This window comes from Lacerta agilis, chromosome 10 (assembly GCF_009819535.1).
Source record: "Lacerta agilis isolate rLacAgi1 chromosome 10, rLacAgi1.pri, whole genome shotgun sequence".
Taxonomy (NCBI): domain Eukaryota; kingdom Metazoa; phylum Chordata; class Lepidosauria; order Squamata; family Lacertidae; genus Lacerta; species Lacerta agilis.
The window spans coordinates 48575273-48591800 of NC_046321.1; the positions used below are offsets into that span (position 1 = coordinate 48575273).

Sequence of the window (16528 nt, forward strand, 5' to 3'; positions counted from 1 at the left end):
TTAAAAACAACAGATCTCTACTGTTCAAATCTGCAAGGTCTCTCAACATATGGACTACAGCCAAATTCCTGTGCAGTGTAAACTACAGATGACTATATGAATGTCCCGAGACGGTATTTATTTATTTTTTTAAAAAAGAATTACTTCCTCCTCTAGCAAACATATGCTTTACCCCTTCACTCTTGCTGCGTTTGGTTCGAATATGAATAAAAAAACCATGATAAAGATTAATGTATGCTACAACATGCTTCTGAATTATGGTGCTGGAGGAGACTCTTGAGAGTCCCATGGACTAAAAAGAAGATCAAACCTATCCATTCTTAAAGAAATCAGCCCTGAGTGCTCACTAGAAGGACAGATCCTGAAGTTGAGGCTCCAGTACTTTGGCCACCTCATGAGAACAGAAGACTCCCTGGAAAAGACCCTGATGTTGGGAAAGATGGAGGGCACAAGGAGAAGGGGACGACAGAGGATGAGATGGTTGGACAGTGTTCTCGAAGCTACTAACATGAGTTTGGCCAAACTGCGAGAGGCAGTGAAGGATAGGCGTGCCTGGCGTGCTCTGGTCCATGGGGTCACGAAGAGTCGGACACGAACTCTTCACCAAATCGGACATGAACAACAACAAATGCTACAACTGAAAAATAATCTTTATTTAGGAAGATACCCAATGCTATAACTGTTGCTAAGACAGAATGGGGGAAAGCAAAAATAAAATAGTAAAGCATGGTGCATTTAATTCCAGCACAAATCTGCAATCCAAAGAAACACTTGCACTGAACAACAACAAAAAATGATTTGCACATGCTTTCTATCCAAGACCCAGCCTCAGATCCTAAACCCAGGGCTGGTGCTAGGGTTTTTTGCCTGCTTTCGCAGGAGGTGGGGTGGCGGTGGAGAGGCAAGCTGCACCTTCTCCGCTGTAGCGGAGAAGCTGCTGCTCGCCCGTCCCACCCCCACCCCCCGCCCCCCGCCACAGCCTGCTTTAGTGGGAGGTGGTGGAGAGGCAAGCAGCACCTTCTCCGCTGTAGTGGAGAAGCTGCTGCTCGCCCGTCCCACCCCCCCACCCCCCGCCACAGCCTGCTTTAGTGGGAGGTGGTGGAGAGGCAAGCGGCACCTTCTCCGCTGTAGTGGTGAAGCTGCTGCTCGCCCGTCCCACCCCCCCACCCCCCGCCACAGCCTGCTTTAGTGGGAGGTGGTGGAGAGGCAAGCGGCACCTTCTCCGCTGTAGTGGAGAAGCTGCTGCTCGCCCGTCCCACCCCCCCACCCCCCGCCACAGCCTGCTTTAGTGGGAGGTGGTGGAGAGGCAAGCAGCACCTTCTCCGCTGTAGTGGAGAAGCTGCTGCTCGCCCGTCCCCCCCCCCCCCCCCCCCCCCCCCCCGCCACAGCCTGCTTTAGGGGGAGGTGGTGGAGAGGCAAGCGGCACCTTCTCCGCTGTAGTGGAGAAGCTGCTGCTCGCCCGTCCCACCCCCCCACCCCCCGCCACAGCCTGCTTTAGTGGGAGGTGGTGGAGAGGCAAGCAGCACCTTCTCCGCTGTAGTGGAGAAGCTGCTGCTCGCCCGTCCCACCCCCCCACCCCCCGCCACAGCCTGCTTTAGTGGGAGGTGGTGGAGAGGCAAGCAGCACCTTCTCCGCTGTAGTGGAGAAGCTGCTGCTCGCCCGTCCCACCCCCCCCACCCCCCGCCACAGCCTGCTTTAGTGGGAGGTGGTGGAGAGGCAAGCGGCACCTTCTCCGCTGTAGTGGAGAAGCTGCTGCTCGCCCGTCCCACCCCCCGCACCCCACCAAAGCCTGCTTTAGCGGGAGCCAGGGGGTGGTGGTGTAGGGGCAAGCAGCACCTCTCAGCTACAGTGGAGAAGCTGCTGCTAGCCCCCCCCCCCGCCCCCCCCACCCAAGCCTGGCCAGCGCCTCCTCCATTTTGGCGCCCTAGGCAACTGCCTAGTTCGCCTTAATGGATGTGCCGGCCCTGCCTAAACCCACTCACTGGAGTGTGTGCCCTATCAAGCAGGACACTGCACTATTGAATTGGGTCATTCTGGAGCTTCTTGACCCAAATTAGGTCAATATGGAAAGGTTTTATTCAACCTTTTCACATTTTGGACTTTAGCGGTGTGGGACACCCTCACTCTTAATCCTACTTCCTTATATAATCCTAGGCTCAAGATAAATGAACAATATCTACTATAATTTCTAAAGCAGGACTCAATTGCCTGCATGACTCTTATGAAAACAACGTGCCACGTACAGAATCATAACTCTTGGAACACTTGAAAGATTCAGGCATAGACTGGTTACATAGCCTCCAGATTAGCATAATCTTGAAAGATCCTGTGGTGTATGGCATAGCGACTAGAGTCATAAAATCTTATGAATATCTAGCTGTAGCAATAACCCAGAAAAGCAGGGTCACTGTGATATATTTGCTACTGGGTGGTGCTGATGTCTAAACCACTGAGCCTCTTGGGCTTGCCGATCAGAAGGTTGGCGGTTCGAATCCTCGCAAAGGGGTGAGCTCCCGTTGCTCTGTTCCAGCTCCTGCCAAACTAGCAGTTCAAAAGCTTCCAGTGCAAGTAGATAAATAGGTATTGCTATGGCGGGAAGGTAAACAGTGTTTCTGTGCGCTCTGGTTTCCGTCAGTGTTCCATTGCACCAGAAGCAGTTTAGTCATGCTGGCCACATGACTCAGAAAGCTGTCTGTGGACAAACACCGGCTCCCTTGGCCTGAAAGTGATATGAGCGCCGCAACCCCATAGTCGCCTTTGACTGGACTTAACCGTCAAAGGGGTTCTTTACCTTTTTACCTATTTGCTACTGATACTTCTTTCCACTCATGACTTTGAACTAAAATATTCTCAGTGGCTTAAAAGCTGATCCACTTGCCCCTTCAAGTCAGTGTCTGCTAGCATTAAGAGAAATTATTTGAAGGTGGCACACCACTGGTTTTTAACCATGGTCCAACTAGCTCATAAAGTAAGATTTGGCTCTGCCTTATGCTGGCGGGTTTGTAAGGTGCAAGGAACATATTAGTGTTTGTGATCAGGGAGTAACTTATTTACACAAGTTCTCAAAGCAGGTTGTAATGGAGACTGGCATTATTGTTGGCAAACAAGTCACCCAAGATGCTAAGTTACCTCTCTTATCCATCTCAATGGAGGAAATGCTGACCTTATTGTCAGGGCTAGAGTCAGATGCAGGTCAGCAAGAGAGGAAGCAAATCTCTGGTGTCAGTGAAGTTAACTCTTTATTCAAGGAAACAACAAAATACAACTCAGCCTAGTGGTCTCAGCAACCCTTCCCAATATGACTTGCCCCTATGCTGCAGTTTGTCTGCACCAGAACCAAACTCCCATCAGTAGTATGTCTCAGAGCTTGATTAAAGTCTGACATCCCCTCTCTGCTGCTGTTTCTCTGGTGCCCATTAGAACCCCCCCCCCCAAAAAAAAAACTTCCAGTTTTACTCCGGTTAGAAAAATTTGTTTCAACAGGGGAGGAATGCATTCAAGGTAGTTCTGAAGCTTTAAACATTGAACCTAGACCCGGGAGCTATGTACAACACTGACCACAGCAAAAAAAAAAACGACAACAAGCAAGCAAACCTAACCACCAACACCAACACCTAAACCCCCCCACAAGTATCAGCTCTGTGAGACTCGTGAGATCAAGTGTACATCTTTTCTTTTCTTTTAAGTATAACTTTACTTTACTTGTCTAAGAAACAAAGCAGTGCCAAGTCCTCTTTGCAAATATATTACAAAGATGTGCATCTTAGCATAAGTTGAAGAGGTCAGGTTTACTGAAGCCTTTTGTTAATATGTTGGCAGCAAACTACTGCACCTGAGACATCTGAATGGAGTTTCAGTCAGGTAAAAAAAAAAGAGAGAGAGAGAGAGATGTAAATGGTACTGTATTAACTACCATTTCATTTTAGCTACAGCATACTCTTCTTTAAATTATACTTGTTTTAAGAGAACTTACTTTAAACAAAGTCCTGCATTCCATAATGCAACAACTATGTAGAATCTAATAAAATTACTTCAGACACCCAATCTTGGTTACTTTTATTTTTGAAACTAGCCTAAAAAGCCCATGTATCAATATGCAGCATCAAAGACCTTCACTAATTTGTAAAAAACAACAACAGCCAACTGGTGTGTCCTATGGTCCTCAAGTGATGCAATTCAATCTCCCAGACCAGAAGCTACATTAACAAATGGAAATGCCTTCTGCTCTTGCAGCAGGATCTTTGGATTCAAGCCCACATAGCCATATCAGAATGCATTTCTGGGAAAATAAATTTTTTAAAAAATAGAAGGAAATTCATTATGCCCAGCATTGAGAAAGCGGATAAGATGTTTTTATTCCCCTCTACTAGATTTCAGGGTCTTACAATGACATCGACTGGCATTGGATTCAAGTTCCATGCCACAGGACTTCCCTTCATCTCCTGTCCCTACCCTTCCGCCCCAAATCTGTTCGAGGGTCCACTAACCCCTGGAGCAGATTCTGAGGGTGTGCGGTGGGCTGCAGGGGGGAGTTCCCTTGTGCAAGTAGAAAGAAGTCTGGTGAGCAAGCAGAACAGCAGCATTACGGTGGTACCTCGGGTTACAGACGCTTCAGGTTACAGACTCCGCTAACCCAGAAATAGTACCTTGGTTTAAGAACTTTGCTTCAGGATGAGAACAGAAATCGCGCAGCGGCGGTGCGGCAGCAGCAGCGGGAGGTCCCATTAGCTAAAGTGGTGCTTCAGGTTAAGAACAGTTTCATGTTAAGAACGGACCTCCGGAACGAATTAAGTTCTTAACCTGAGGTACCACTGTAGATACAACCCTTAGCCACTTTGAGACTCCTTAGGGCAGTGAAAAGCAGGATATCAAATCCAAACTCCTCCTCCTCTTCTTCTTCTTCTTCTTCTTCTTCTTCTTCTTCTTCTTCTTCTTCTTCTTCCTCTTCTTCTTCCTTATTCTTCACTCAGTGAACAAATACATGAAATTCCTTGCTACAGCATGCAGTCATGGCCAGTATCTTAAGCTTTAAAAAAGATTTATACATACATACATACACACACACACACACACACACACACACACACCGGTACATTCTCTCTCTCTCTCTCTCTCTCTCTCTCTCTCACACACACACACTTATATGAAATGTTAGTAAAAGTTATGTTTGTATGCAGTCTGTAACCAAGTAAGCAAAACAGAAAACAGTGCTGTGTTTATCAGGAAACCACAAAGAACTTCATATTAAAAATAATTATGAGGCTTTCCTTTGCAGAAAGATCAACTTTATCTGTTGTGTATTAACAAGTATCTACAACCTACAAGAATGTACCATGAAAGAGATACATGTCCCGATTATGAATTGTTCAGAGTTCTCTGTGTATCTTTAATTGAAGTTTAAATTGTAAACAAGCATCTAACCGCTGGCAAGGTGGCAGAAAATACATTTAAATACATTTAAATCGGCAAAGGAATAGTGGGACTATTAGTAGTAAGGATGCAAAAGACAGCATACACTGTAATTATTTTCTGCACTGATGCAATCCATTTTTCCTGCTCTCTAATCCCTCTTAATGCAAAAGATTGATATGCAATTGGTCCTTCAACAAGGCACTAACAAAATATGGAAGCTGAAGTAGCAAATTTAGCAGGTCATGTTGAGCTTATTTTTACCTTGAAGATATTCAAAGTCGCAGATACCAGCAATCTTACTATAGCCGATTCTGACATTGCACTGAAGTTGCTGCATATGCTGGAGCTGTGTGTGCATCAACGCACACAATTTCCTGCGCTGAGTAGACTGTATTAACATAATTTACCGCATTTATATAGCTCGCCTGTAACAAAAAGTTCTCAGGGCATTTCACAACATAAAATAAGTTTAAAAATGCAGCAAGAGGAATGAAAGAAAACAATGCAACATCCTAAGACCCTAAAAACTGGTAATAAGCCAGTAAAGGTAAAAATAAATGTAAGAGGAAAATAAGGTCTTTTATGCCCTGTGAAAATGTATTTTAAACAGGAGCCACCTGGCATACCTCACCTGATGGGTATACAGACAGCAACTGATTTGCGTGGGAATGACGTTCTGAGGCACCATGTGCTTATGTGAAATTGTGTATAATCGGAACACCCATTGCAAAAGCCCGCAAACATGTTTTTGAGTCACTTCCAGGTTCGGTGTGATGTGCGCATGTGTGGTCGCACACATATCAGACGTGCCTAAAATGGTCTCTGCCTGTATCTGAAGATTACAAGGTCCCGGTAAGTATATGAGGCAGTTCTTCAGGTACCATCTTAAGCCATACAAAGGGCCATTTATAGTTTTCACTTTATCGAACTGCACTTCACAAAAACTTTAGCATTCTTAGGGAAGAACACATTTCCACACATGCTCTCTCAGTAGCCTTTAATGAAGGCCAATCGTGCTCTGTTCATATACTCACAGCAATATTCAATTGTAGTTGTTAATGTACACAAACTCACAATAACATGCACCAGAGTATAGCCTACTGTGTAGGACACATTTTACTAAACACACACACCTCTATGAGACAAAAGAGAAAAACAGTTTTATGATATCCTAGTTTTCCTCACAAGTATTTAGTCTTCCATCTATGAGTCATTTTTGGCAGCTGCAAATGCCTCCTTTTCTAAAAAAAAAAAACAAAAAACAACTATGAAATATTTCAGTGAAAACTAAATGTGAAGACATGTTAAGGATAGCGGTGATCATCATCAATAAGCCGTGAAATGAGAAACTTAATGTACATATTGCTTAAGTGGGATGAAGGGACAGGGAGAGAATGACAAATCCTCTGTCCTAATTAACATTCTAACTCAAAATCCATTCTTATTTTTAAGCCACACAAACACACAAAAACCTTTACAAAATCCTATTTGAGTTCGTTGCCGCTCCTTTGCTAACCTTTCAAGAAATTAACTAGAGCATACAGATGATGCCTTTCTGGTCCAAACTGAGTTGTATCAGATATTGAAAATATGAAGGAAGGGAATGATTTTAAAAAATGTTCTGCAGTCAGTCAGTCTAACTATTGACCCAGAAATCTGGGATAGCTAATTAAAATTAACCTGGAGCATACAAGCACTGAGCTATGACTTTTCCTGCTGCATTGCCAGATCATTACTGTGACATGTGAATCATAAGATGAATGCCTGCCACTGTTCAGCTGATTGAAAGAGGACTCAAAATGCCCTAGCTTTGCTCCCTGTTACAGGCAGATGAAGGAAAGGATGGTTAATCGCTTTTAATATTGCCCTTAGATGCAGAATTCAGCCTGTCTGGCACCATTCTTTGTAACTGCTGGGTCTATGCTAGTGTCTGATCTCAGAACTTCCTTTTTTTCTTAGGAAAAGTCAGAGCTTGTGCAGTCACTTTGGCAGATGGACGGCATCATTAACTGTGCTCTAATTATTTCATGGTAGAACAAATAATTTAAGTAAAAGTAAAAATAAACCAGCACTCATTACATTTAAAGTCTGCTCAGACATTTAACCCCATATATATATATATATATATATATATATATATATATATATACACACACACACACACACACACATTAACCCCATTAAATTAACAGGCGCTAGAACATATGTGATGAAACTGTTGCCCTAGCAACGTTGGGGACATGCGCAGAGCCGACTGAGCGGCTCTCGCTTATCTCGTTTTTTTTCCTAACAACCGAGCAGCTCTCGCTTGACATCGCTCGCCCGCTGCCACTTGTAACGGCCGCTGCCGCTTAGAAGTAAGTCCACGTGAGCGCGCACCCGCCGCATGCCCGCACACACCCGCCGCTTCAACAGTTTCGCCCGGCCGCCCGAAGTCTCTGCGCTCCAAGTCCCAACGGCTGTCCGTGGGGCACATGCGCAGTAGCGCAATCCCACGGACTCAGGGACTGGACACAGAGACACTTGCACTTTATTATAGGTTAGATATATATATATATATATATATATATATATATATATATATATATATATATATGAAACCTACGTTGTTGACATTATAAACTTCAACTGCATAACAAAAACAGAATGCTCCTAAAACAGTATTACATGCTTTTCTTCTGCTTTTACTGCTTGCAGAACTCTGTAGACACCAACAAAGCACAATCATTTTTATTTATTTCCTCTTTTGCTTAAAAATTTCAAATATAAATTGCAAAGGTGAATTAATTGGTCTATTATTCAAAACAGAAAAAAAAACATGATGCCTGGGGTTGATTGGAATTCTAATCCAAAATACCTGCAGGATACCAGGTGGGAAAGACTGATCTATCCCTTTAAGCCAATGATGGGGAAACTGTGGCTCTCTGGATGTGGTTGCACTACAAGCCCCCTCGGCCACAGTTAACATGGCCAACGATCAGGAATGATAGGAGAGCAGTTCATGTTAACTGTGGCCGAGGGGGCTTGTAGTGGACCACAGGTTCTCTATCCCTGCCTTAAGCAAACACATACAAATTACAGGACGCTTACGGAACAAAATGGAATAGGATGTGAAAGGCAACAATAACAGAGCTTTTCATAAAATTCATTCATGTTTTGTTTTAAAGTCTGATGACCAACCTACGGACCTGTAGTTCTTGACATGCTATCATCCCTTATCCTTTGTTTGGACTGTAAATACAGTAAAATGTACATATTTAACATCCTTAACTGACAGCCTCACATGACTCTGTTATGACAGTGGTGGGCTTAATTAGTACCGTGAGACAAATTTTGGAAAGTAGTGTGTCTGTGTCTATTACGCTATAGGATAACCAGTGTAGAATCAAAATAAGCAACATAATAATGAACCATGTTTCACATGATCTCTTACTAGTATTATTAAAAGCAAACATATATGGGGAGGCAATAATAATAATAATAATAATAATAACAACAACAACAATAATTTTTATTTGCATACCGCCTTTCTATCTTACGATACTCAAGGCGGTTTACAAGCAGAAGAAACAAAAAAATGTACATCTTATAACAATCTAATGCGATACAAAAATGTGATAATAAAACAAAACTTTAAAATAAGCAACCTACATCAAGCAGTAACACTCAACAATTATTAGAGTAACATAAAATAATATCAACATATAAAAGTTAAACAGAAATCCACTCAACATTTGCAATAAACAATTTCTAAACTAATCAACAAAACAACGGCAAGCCACAGTACATAAAATAATACAATACAAATTGAGAAGCAAAGACTAGAGGGTGGAGAAAGGCAGGTGGAAGGAGGCCTTGCCTGATGGAGTCTCTCCCCTCACAGTTCTTCTCATTCTCCACCCTCTTTCCAGTATCTCAAAATTATGATGAAGCATAATTTGCTACAGCAGACTATATTTTCCCAGTTAGAAACTAACAGCATTTATTTATTTATTAATAAATAAATAAATAAATAAATACGCACAATGTGCGGCTAATTCAGACACACAATGGGCAACAAGCAACTAAAGGAGGAGCACATCATTTTTACAACCTAGACTAAGAATACATCATGTCTCCTGAGTAGCATTTGTCTCTTCATATTTGCCATATCAGCTATAGCCTAAAGCCAAGGGGATTAAGCTACAGACTTTCAGAATGAAGGAATAGCAGTCATTATATACACCTCATAGCTCCTGTACAGCATGGAAAATATTTAAATATTTTGGGGTGGCTTAACCACCAGCCAGGATTTCTTTCTTAGCTTGCAATTAGATAAAAGGTACCCATTTTAACAGCCTTCACTTGCTTGCTTGCTTTTCCCACTTTTCAGAGCTGCATCCAAGGAAATGCATTATTATGAAAGTTATCATATGAGAAGTTATGGAGAAACCAACTAACCAGAAGATTTTAGAACTGTCATTGTTGTATATATAGCTCTTTCCATTTCATATTCAGTTTTTGCCACAGGGGGCAAATAAATTAACACTGAAATACATCTCCAAACATCACAGTTGTAATACTGTACAGTCTACCGACAGCATCCTATGGGGGAGCAAAACCAAGTGCCAGGCAATTAAAAGTACAAAAGACAAGCAGATGACAAGAATTAAACTCATTAATTTCACACATAAAGCTCCAGTGAATGAAGTGTGAAAAAGCTTTTGACTTCTTGCCAATATGAACATCAATTTCTTGTCGTTGTTTTCCTACAGAACTGCAGTTTCCACATAAAACAAATTCATGCACAGGCGTCTTCCAAAAACCCAACCCAAATCCCAGAAGTCCCATGGCGATCGGCAAATGGTAATGGGGGCAGGACCATGAAATCTGGAAGCCCCTAGTCATGAACTGGCACATGGGTAGTGGATACAGATTCATTCGCTCTGGCTCAAGGAATAAGGCAGTTGAGCAGCTCGGCAGCTGTATCCATGACTGAGCAGCCCTATTTAGGATCCACTCTGCTCACTCCATAAAGGGGAGGGGCTGGAAAAAGTGCCCTAAACATAGCCTGCCTCCCTTTTTCCTTGACTGAATTACCGCGCACAGTGGGGTCACCACCCAGTGGTCGTAGACGACAACTGAACTTTGGAACATGGAATATATGGACTTCGTCGGACAACACAGATAATAAGCATCCCGAACACAGAACTGCCATCATTGCAAGAGAGCTGCGACATTTTAACATCGATATTGTAGCACTTCAAGAAACTCAAAGAGCAGGTGAGGGACATCTGAAGGGGGGGAAGGAGGCTACACATTCTTCTGCAAGAACATCGAATACATGGAGTAGGCTTTGCAATCAAAAATGATCATGTGAAGCTATTATCAGAAGCCACCACTGGCATTAATGAGCAACTCTCAAACCTTTGAATAAAACTCGCCAAAAACCAACAGGCTACTATTCTAAGCGCACCAATACTGGGTGCCAACAAAGACATTAAAGAATTTTTTTTATTCTCAGCTGGATACCATCCTATCAGAGGTGCCTATGTAGTATAAAATTATCCTTTTATCCTGATTTTAATACAAGAGTTGGGCAAGAGCTCTATCTGTGGCCTGTGACTATTGGGAAAGAAGGAATTGGCAACAGCAACCAGAACAGAATCTTACTTTTGACTATACGTACTTTTGACGATATGTCCCCTGAGCCCGCTAGATGACATTGCAAGGGTTCGATGCCTTAGGAGAGCGAGAAAAATTCTCAGGGAAGATTCTTTAATCTTCTACCCTCGGGCAGGAGATATAGAAGTATAATCAGTTGTACCAACAGGCTAAAAAACAGTTTCTATCCGTGGGCTGTTAGGCTGCTGAACGGAAAATAATATAATGCAACTGACTTTCGGGGTTGGTGTGTTGTGTGACAAGCACACAGAGTGCAATGAGATTGAGTGTTTGTGGGGGGGGAGGGAGGCTCGGTTAATTTCATTGTACACAGGTTGTACATTGACAATAAAGGTATTATTTTTATATGTGCAGCACACAACCTCGTTATTACCAACACACTCTTTTGACAAAACAATACATTTAAAACATGTTGGAGGCACCCTTGGTCAAACCACTGGCACCTCTTAGACTATTGCAATTGTCTGAGCTGAAGATCGCCGTGTTGTGCTCCTTACCAGAGCTATGACAAGTGCCAACGACTGCTGGACAGATCACGGATTAATATGCTCCACGATGGCTATCAAGATTATACCTCAATGCAGGCTTCAAGGTAGAAGAGGAGTTTGGATTTGATATCCTGCTTTATCACTACCCGAAGGAGTCTCAAAGTGGCTAACATTCTCCTTTCCCTTCCTCCCCCACAACAAACACTCTGTGAGGTGAGTGGGGCTGAGAGACTTCAAAGAAGTGTGACTAGCCCAAGGTCACCCAGCAGCTGCATGTGGAGGAGCGGAGACGCGAACCCGGTTCCCCAGATTACGAGTCTACCGCTCTTAACCACTACACCACACTGGAAACCAAGGCGCAAAATGAACAGTCAAGTCCTTCAAGATCCTTTTAAATGGGACTGCTTCCAAACGACTCTTAAGGACCATCTGCTTTCGGAATTCCCTGATAACATTGAGGAACACTGGACCAAGCTAAAAACATCCAATATTGCAGCTTGTGAACAAACTATTAGATACCAAGCCAAGAAACACCACGACTGGTTTGAAGAGAATGACATTGAGATTGAACACATTATTGACAAGAAGAGGAAGGCCTTTCAGATCTGTCAATGAGGCAGAAACTGCATCACTAAGGGGGAAAAAACCCCATGCCAATGCTAAGGCCGGGGTTCAAAGAAGAATCAGAGAACTAAATAACAGCTGGTGGATAAAAAAGTTCAAGAGATCCAGCACTTAGCTGACGCTCATGAGGCACAGAGTTTCGTTAAAACCACAAAGACCATCCATGGGCCAATAAATCATAGCATATGCCCCCTATGCTCAACAGATGGTACCACACTTCTAAAAGATAAACTATTGCACTGTGCTGCAAAAACACATAACCAGCATCTCCTTAACTGTGACTCCCCCATAGCTGCTGAGGTCCTCTCACAAATTCTGCTAAAACAAATTAGAGATGAGCTTGCAGTGTCTCCAAATCTGGGAGAGTTGTGTACTGTACAGCTATTAACCAAATGAAAAACAAGAAAGCAAGTGGACCTGATGGGATACCTGCCAAAGTCTTCAAATAGGGTAGAATTGAATTTGTACAACAACTTCACAAGCTCATCGAAAAAATCTGGGAGAGAGAGGAGATCCCAGCAGACTTTAGGGATGCCAAAATTATCAATCTTTTTTTTTAAAGGTGATAGAACAGATTGTGGAAACTATTGAAGCATCTCTTTATTAGCTGCAGCCGGCAACATTCTTGCAAGGCTCTTAGCCAGGCATAGGCAAACTCTGGCCCTCCAGATGTTTTGGAACTACAATTCCGATCATCCCTAGCTAACAGGACCAGTGGTCAGGGATGATGAAAATTGTAGTCTCAAAACATCTGGAGGGCCAAGTTTGCCGATGCCTGATCTTAGCTAACCATCTCCTAACAATATCTAAATCCCAAAATGGTTTTAGACCTTCTAGGGGACAGTGGATATGATTTTCACAGCCCAACAGCTTCAAGAAAAATGCAGAGAGCAAAACCAGCCCCTGTATATGACTAAGGCCTTCAACACTGTAAATCGTAATGCCCTGTGGACTGTCCTTCTGGAAATTGGCTGCCCAGATAAATTTGTGAACATCCTTTGGCTCCTCCATGATAATATGACAGCAACAATCACAGATAACAATGGCTCTCAAAGTGAACCATTGACAGTGGTATCAGGTGTTAAACAGGGTTGCCTTATTGCCCCAACTCTATTCATTATTTCCATTGCCATGATCCTACACTTTGTCAAAGGGAAACTCTCCTCCAGAGTAGAAATCATGTATCGAACAGATGGAAAGCTCTTTAATCTGAGCAGGCTGAAAGCTTGGCCTATTGCTCAACATCCCAAAAACCAAAGTGTTGCACCAATAAGCACAAAATAACCCCTCTGCAGTGCCACATATCCAACTCAATGGTGTAACATTGGAAAATGTCGGTCACTTCTCCTACCTGGGCAGTTATCTTTCCGCAGGGGTAGACATTGATGCTGAAATCCAGTGTTGCCTGAGCTCTGAGAGTGCAGCTTTCTCCCGATTGAAGTGCAGAGTGTTTGAGGATAGGGTCATTCACAGGGAAAGCAAAATGCTTGTTTACAAAGCTATTATACTACCAACCTTACTGTATGCATGTGAAACGTGAACCACTTATAAACGCCATCTCCAACTCCTCGAAAGATTCCATCAACAATGTCTCTGAAAAGTTTTACACATCACTTGGGAAGACAGGCAAACTAATGCCAGTGACACCAGTATCGAAGATCACCAGTATCGAAGCAATGATTCTTCAACATCAACTTTGTTGGACTGGTCATGTTGTGCAGATGCCTGATTATCGTCTTCCAAAGCAACTACTCTATTCCGAACTTAAAAATGGTAAGCGTAATGCTGGTGGCCAACAAAAGATATTCAAAGACTCTCAAGGCAAATCTAAAAAAAATGTAGTATAAACACAGGCAATTGGGAAACACTGGCCTGCGAGTGCTCCAATTGGAGAACAGCCTTTACCAAAGGTGTCATGGGTTTTGAAGACACTCGAACTCAGGATAAAAGGAAGAAACATGCTAAGAGGAAGGCACGCTTGGCAAACTCCCACCATGATCAACTCCCAGCCAGAAACCTATGTCCCCACTGTGGAAGGACATATGGATCCAGAATTGGCCTCCACAGTCACTTACGAACTCGCTTTTAAAACCGTGTTTATGGAAGACAATCTTACTTGGCTATGAGTGATCGCCAAAGAAGAAGATGATGAATTACTCTTACCTCTAGGATCCTGTCATTCACTTGCATACCATCTGCTTGGTCAGCAGGCCCATTTTCCACAATTCTAGACACATAAATTCCTTCCTGATTGCCCTAGAGATGAACATACACATTTTTAAAAGGCATATTTTTTTTCTAAAACATTAAAAAAAAAAAACCTAAGGGGACAATTCAATGGCAAGTTCTGACATCTTTGGTTCTCCCGGCATTAAGACCCCAATCCTGGCTCAGCCAGCTCAGCCCCAAAATAGGGTGTTCTGGAGCAAGAGCAGGAAGCAGGGACTTAAGTTGGATCCTAATTCTGTTCAGCTCAGTCATTTGACATAGTAAAAAGGGTAGTGTAAATAAAACTCTTTTTTGTAGGCTTGTTTTCCCTCTGACCTGCTTGGGCCAGCTCTGCTGGCAGCCTTGATACTGAATAGGGGTTGCATCTGGTGCAACTCTACACCAGTTAATGCTAGATTTTTGACTACAGGATTGCTCCCTAAATCCTGCCAATATCCAGATGAGATATACCAGTTTTTTTTCCAAACATAACCACACAGAAGAGTTGTGAATCGAACTGACAGTCCTCACCAACTTTTTTACGTGGCTGAGCAATGGAATCTATTTCAGAGTCGATGTTCAGGCCTTAGTTAAGCTATTTGAAGCAGGCCACAAGGGGCGGAGGAAGCCTCCTCGGTACCCGGGGCGGCGACCGGAGGCACCCCTGGGGCGGGGCATCGTGACGTCACATTGTGACGTCACGACACACCGTCACTGCAGCTCCACCCCAGCAGCAGGAAAAAAGCCCTTTTAAAAAAAGCAAAGCAAAGGCAAGCAGCCTGCTTGCCTTGACTTTTCTTTTTTAAAAAGGGCTTTCCTCCCCGCTGCCAGGCGGAGCCGCCCACAGGCACGAGGGGTGGGCCGGGCCGTCGAGGATGGGGTGTCACCCTTGTTACAAGCGTAACACGCCTCCTCCTCGCTGGCCGCCGGGCAGCAGGGAGAAAAGCCCTTTAAGAATAATTTTAAAAAGGAAAGCAGGGGCCGGCGGCTGGCTAAGGAAGCAAGCCAGCCACCGTGCGCTGCCGATCGTGGGGGGCGGTGCCCCCCACCACAAGTGTCACCCCCCACCCCAGGGCGCTGCCCGGGGCAGAGCGCCCCCCCCGCCACGCCCCTGCAGGCCACACTTTACAACAGACATTGACCAGCAAGAATCTTTAAGAAGAAACATCTTTAAAAATAAAAGGCATTGTTTTTCTTGAGATGTGTCACTTGTCAAAACGTCTCTGCTTGTATTACCCTTGAAAATAAACATTAGTTGAACATTTAGTTGTTTTTATTCAAAGGAGACTGGAATCACTAAACCTCTGAGGATGAGGCCAGATACAAATCAATATCCTTATCTGTATACATTTCTGAGTGCCACTTTTGTATTGATTTGTCACCAGACAGCAGCATGGTCACATAATTGGTTCACACATAGGCCTGGCCATGCATTATTCTGCAGCCAAGAGAATAATGGCAGAAGGGCACTTGCTTAAGTATATAAGCCATGCTCATGAATGGTTTTGACCATCACTGAGAGATTGAACTCCTACACACACCCAAATGGGAAAATGCAACAGTAGGATATGGAAGCACGGTGCACTTTGAGAGGGAGGGGAAACAGACAAACCATGGACCTGTGGCTTCCTAATCTCTGGGAGAGTAATAGACTTGTGGCAATTATACTTTACAGAGTTGTGCGGAGGTTGCCCCGGGTCGTTTGACCCTTTTTAATGGTTCTCTTTTCTCCTAGAAAAACCACACAATGTTTGCTTTTAAAGTTTAAAAATAACATACAACTTTTACTTACTGTTACTTGCTCTTGTCAAATTGAATATACAAGAGAGGCAGGTGATACTTATGTTACTGAAACATATTTCCGTGAATTTGTATCTGAGACTGACTGATATTTACGGACTAGCTCTGAGGCAGGTAGCAGCATAACACAACACATTTGCTGCTCTCACAGTTAAAACTCACACACAGTTGATAACTGAACTAACTGAAAAAAACTTGCCTCAGTATGCATATGACATCACAAGATTCTATACCTCACCACAATTGAAAAAACCTACCTCACTACATAGATGACATCACAAAATTATATGCTACAGCATTAACCCTTTGCACAATAGTTTGGATGCACCATT

General features: G+C 43.4%; 1 protein-coding gene across 2 annotated transcripts in view; it reads right to left on the minus strand.

Annotated features, from left to right (window-relative positions):
- The window catches only part of PDZRN4 (PDZ domain containing ring finger 4), a 251871-nt gene that overhangs the window by 205268 nt on the left and 30075 nt on the right, over nt 1-16528 (minus strand). Inside the window, exons 1-2 of one of the 2 annotated variants that reach the window (XM_033162294.1) lie at nt 16189-16289; nt 14352-14444 (exon numbers count right to left, since the gene is read on the minus strand). In XM_033162294.1, coding sequence (XP_033018185.1) covers nt 14352-14378 — 27 coding nt within the window. In that variant the 5' untranslated portion in view covers nt 14379-14444; nt 16189-16289. Of the gene's footprint in view, nt 1-14351; nt 14445-16188; nt 16290-16528 lie in introns of those variants that run through there. The other variant, XM_033162291.1, reaches the window with a different exon arrangement.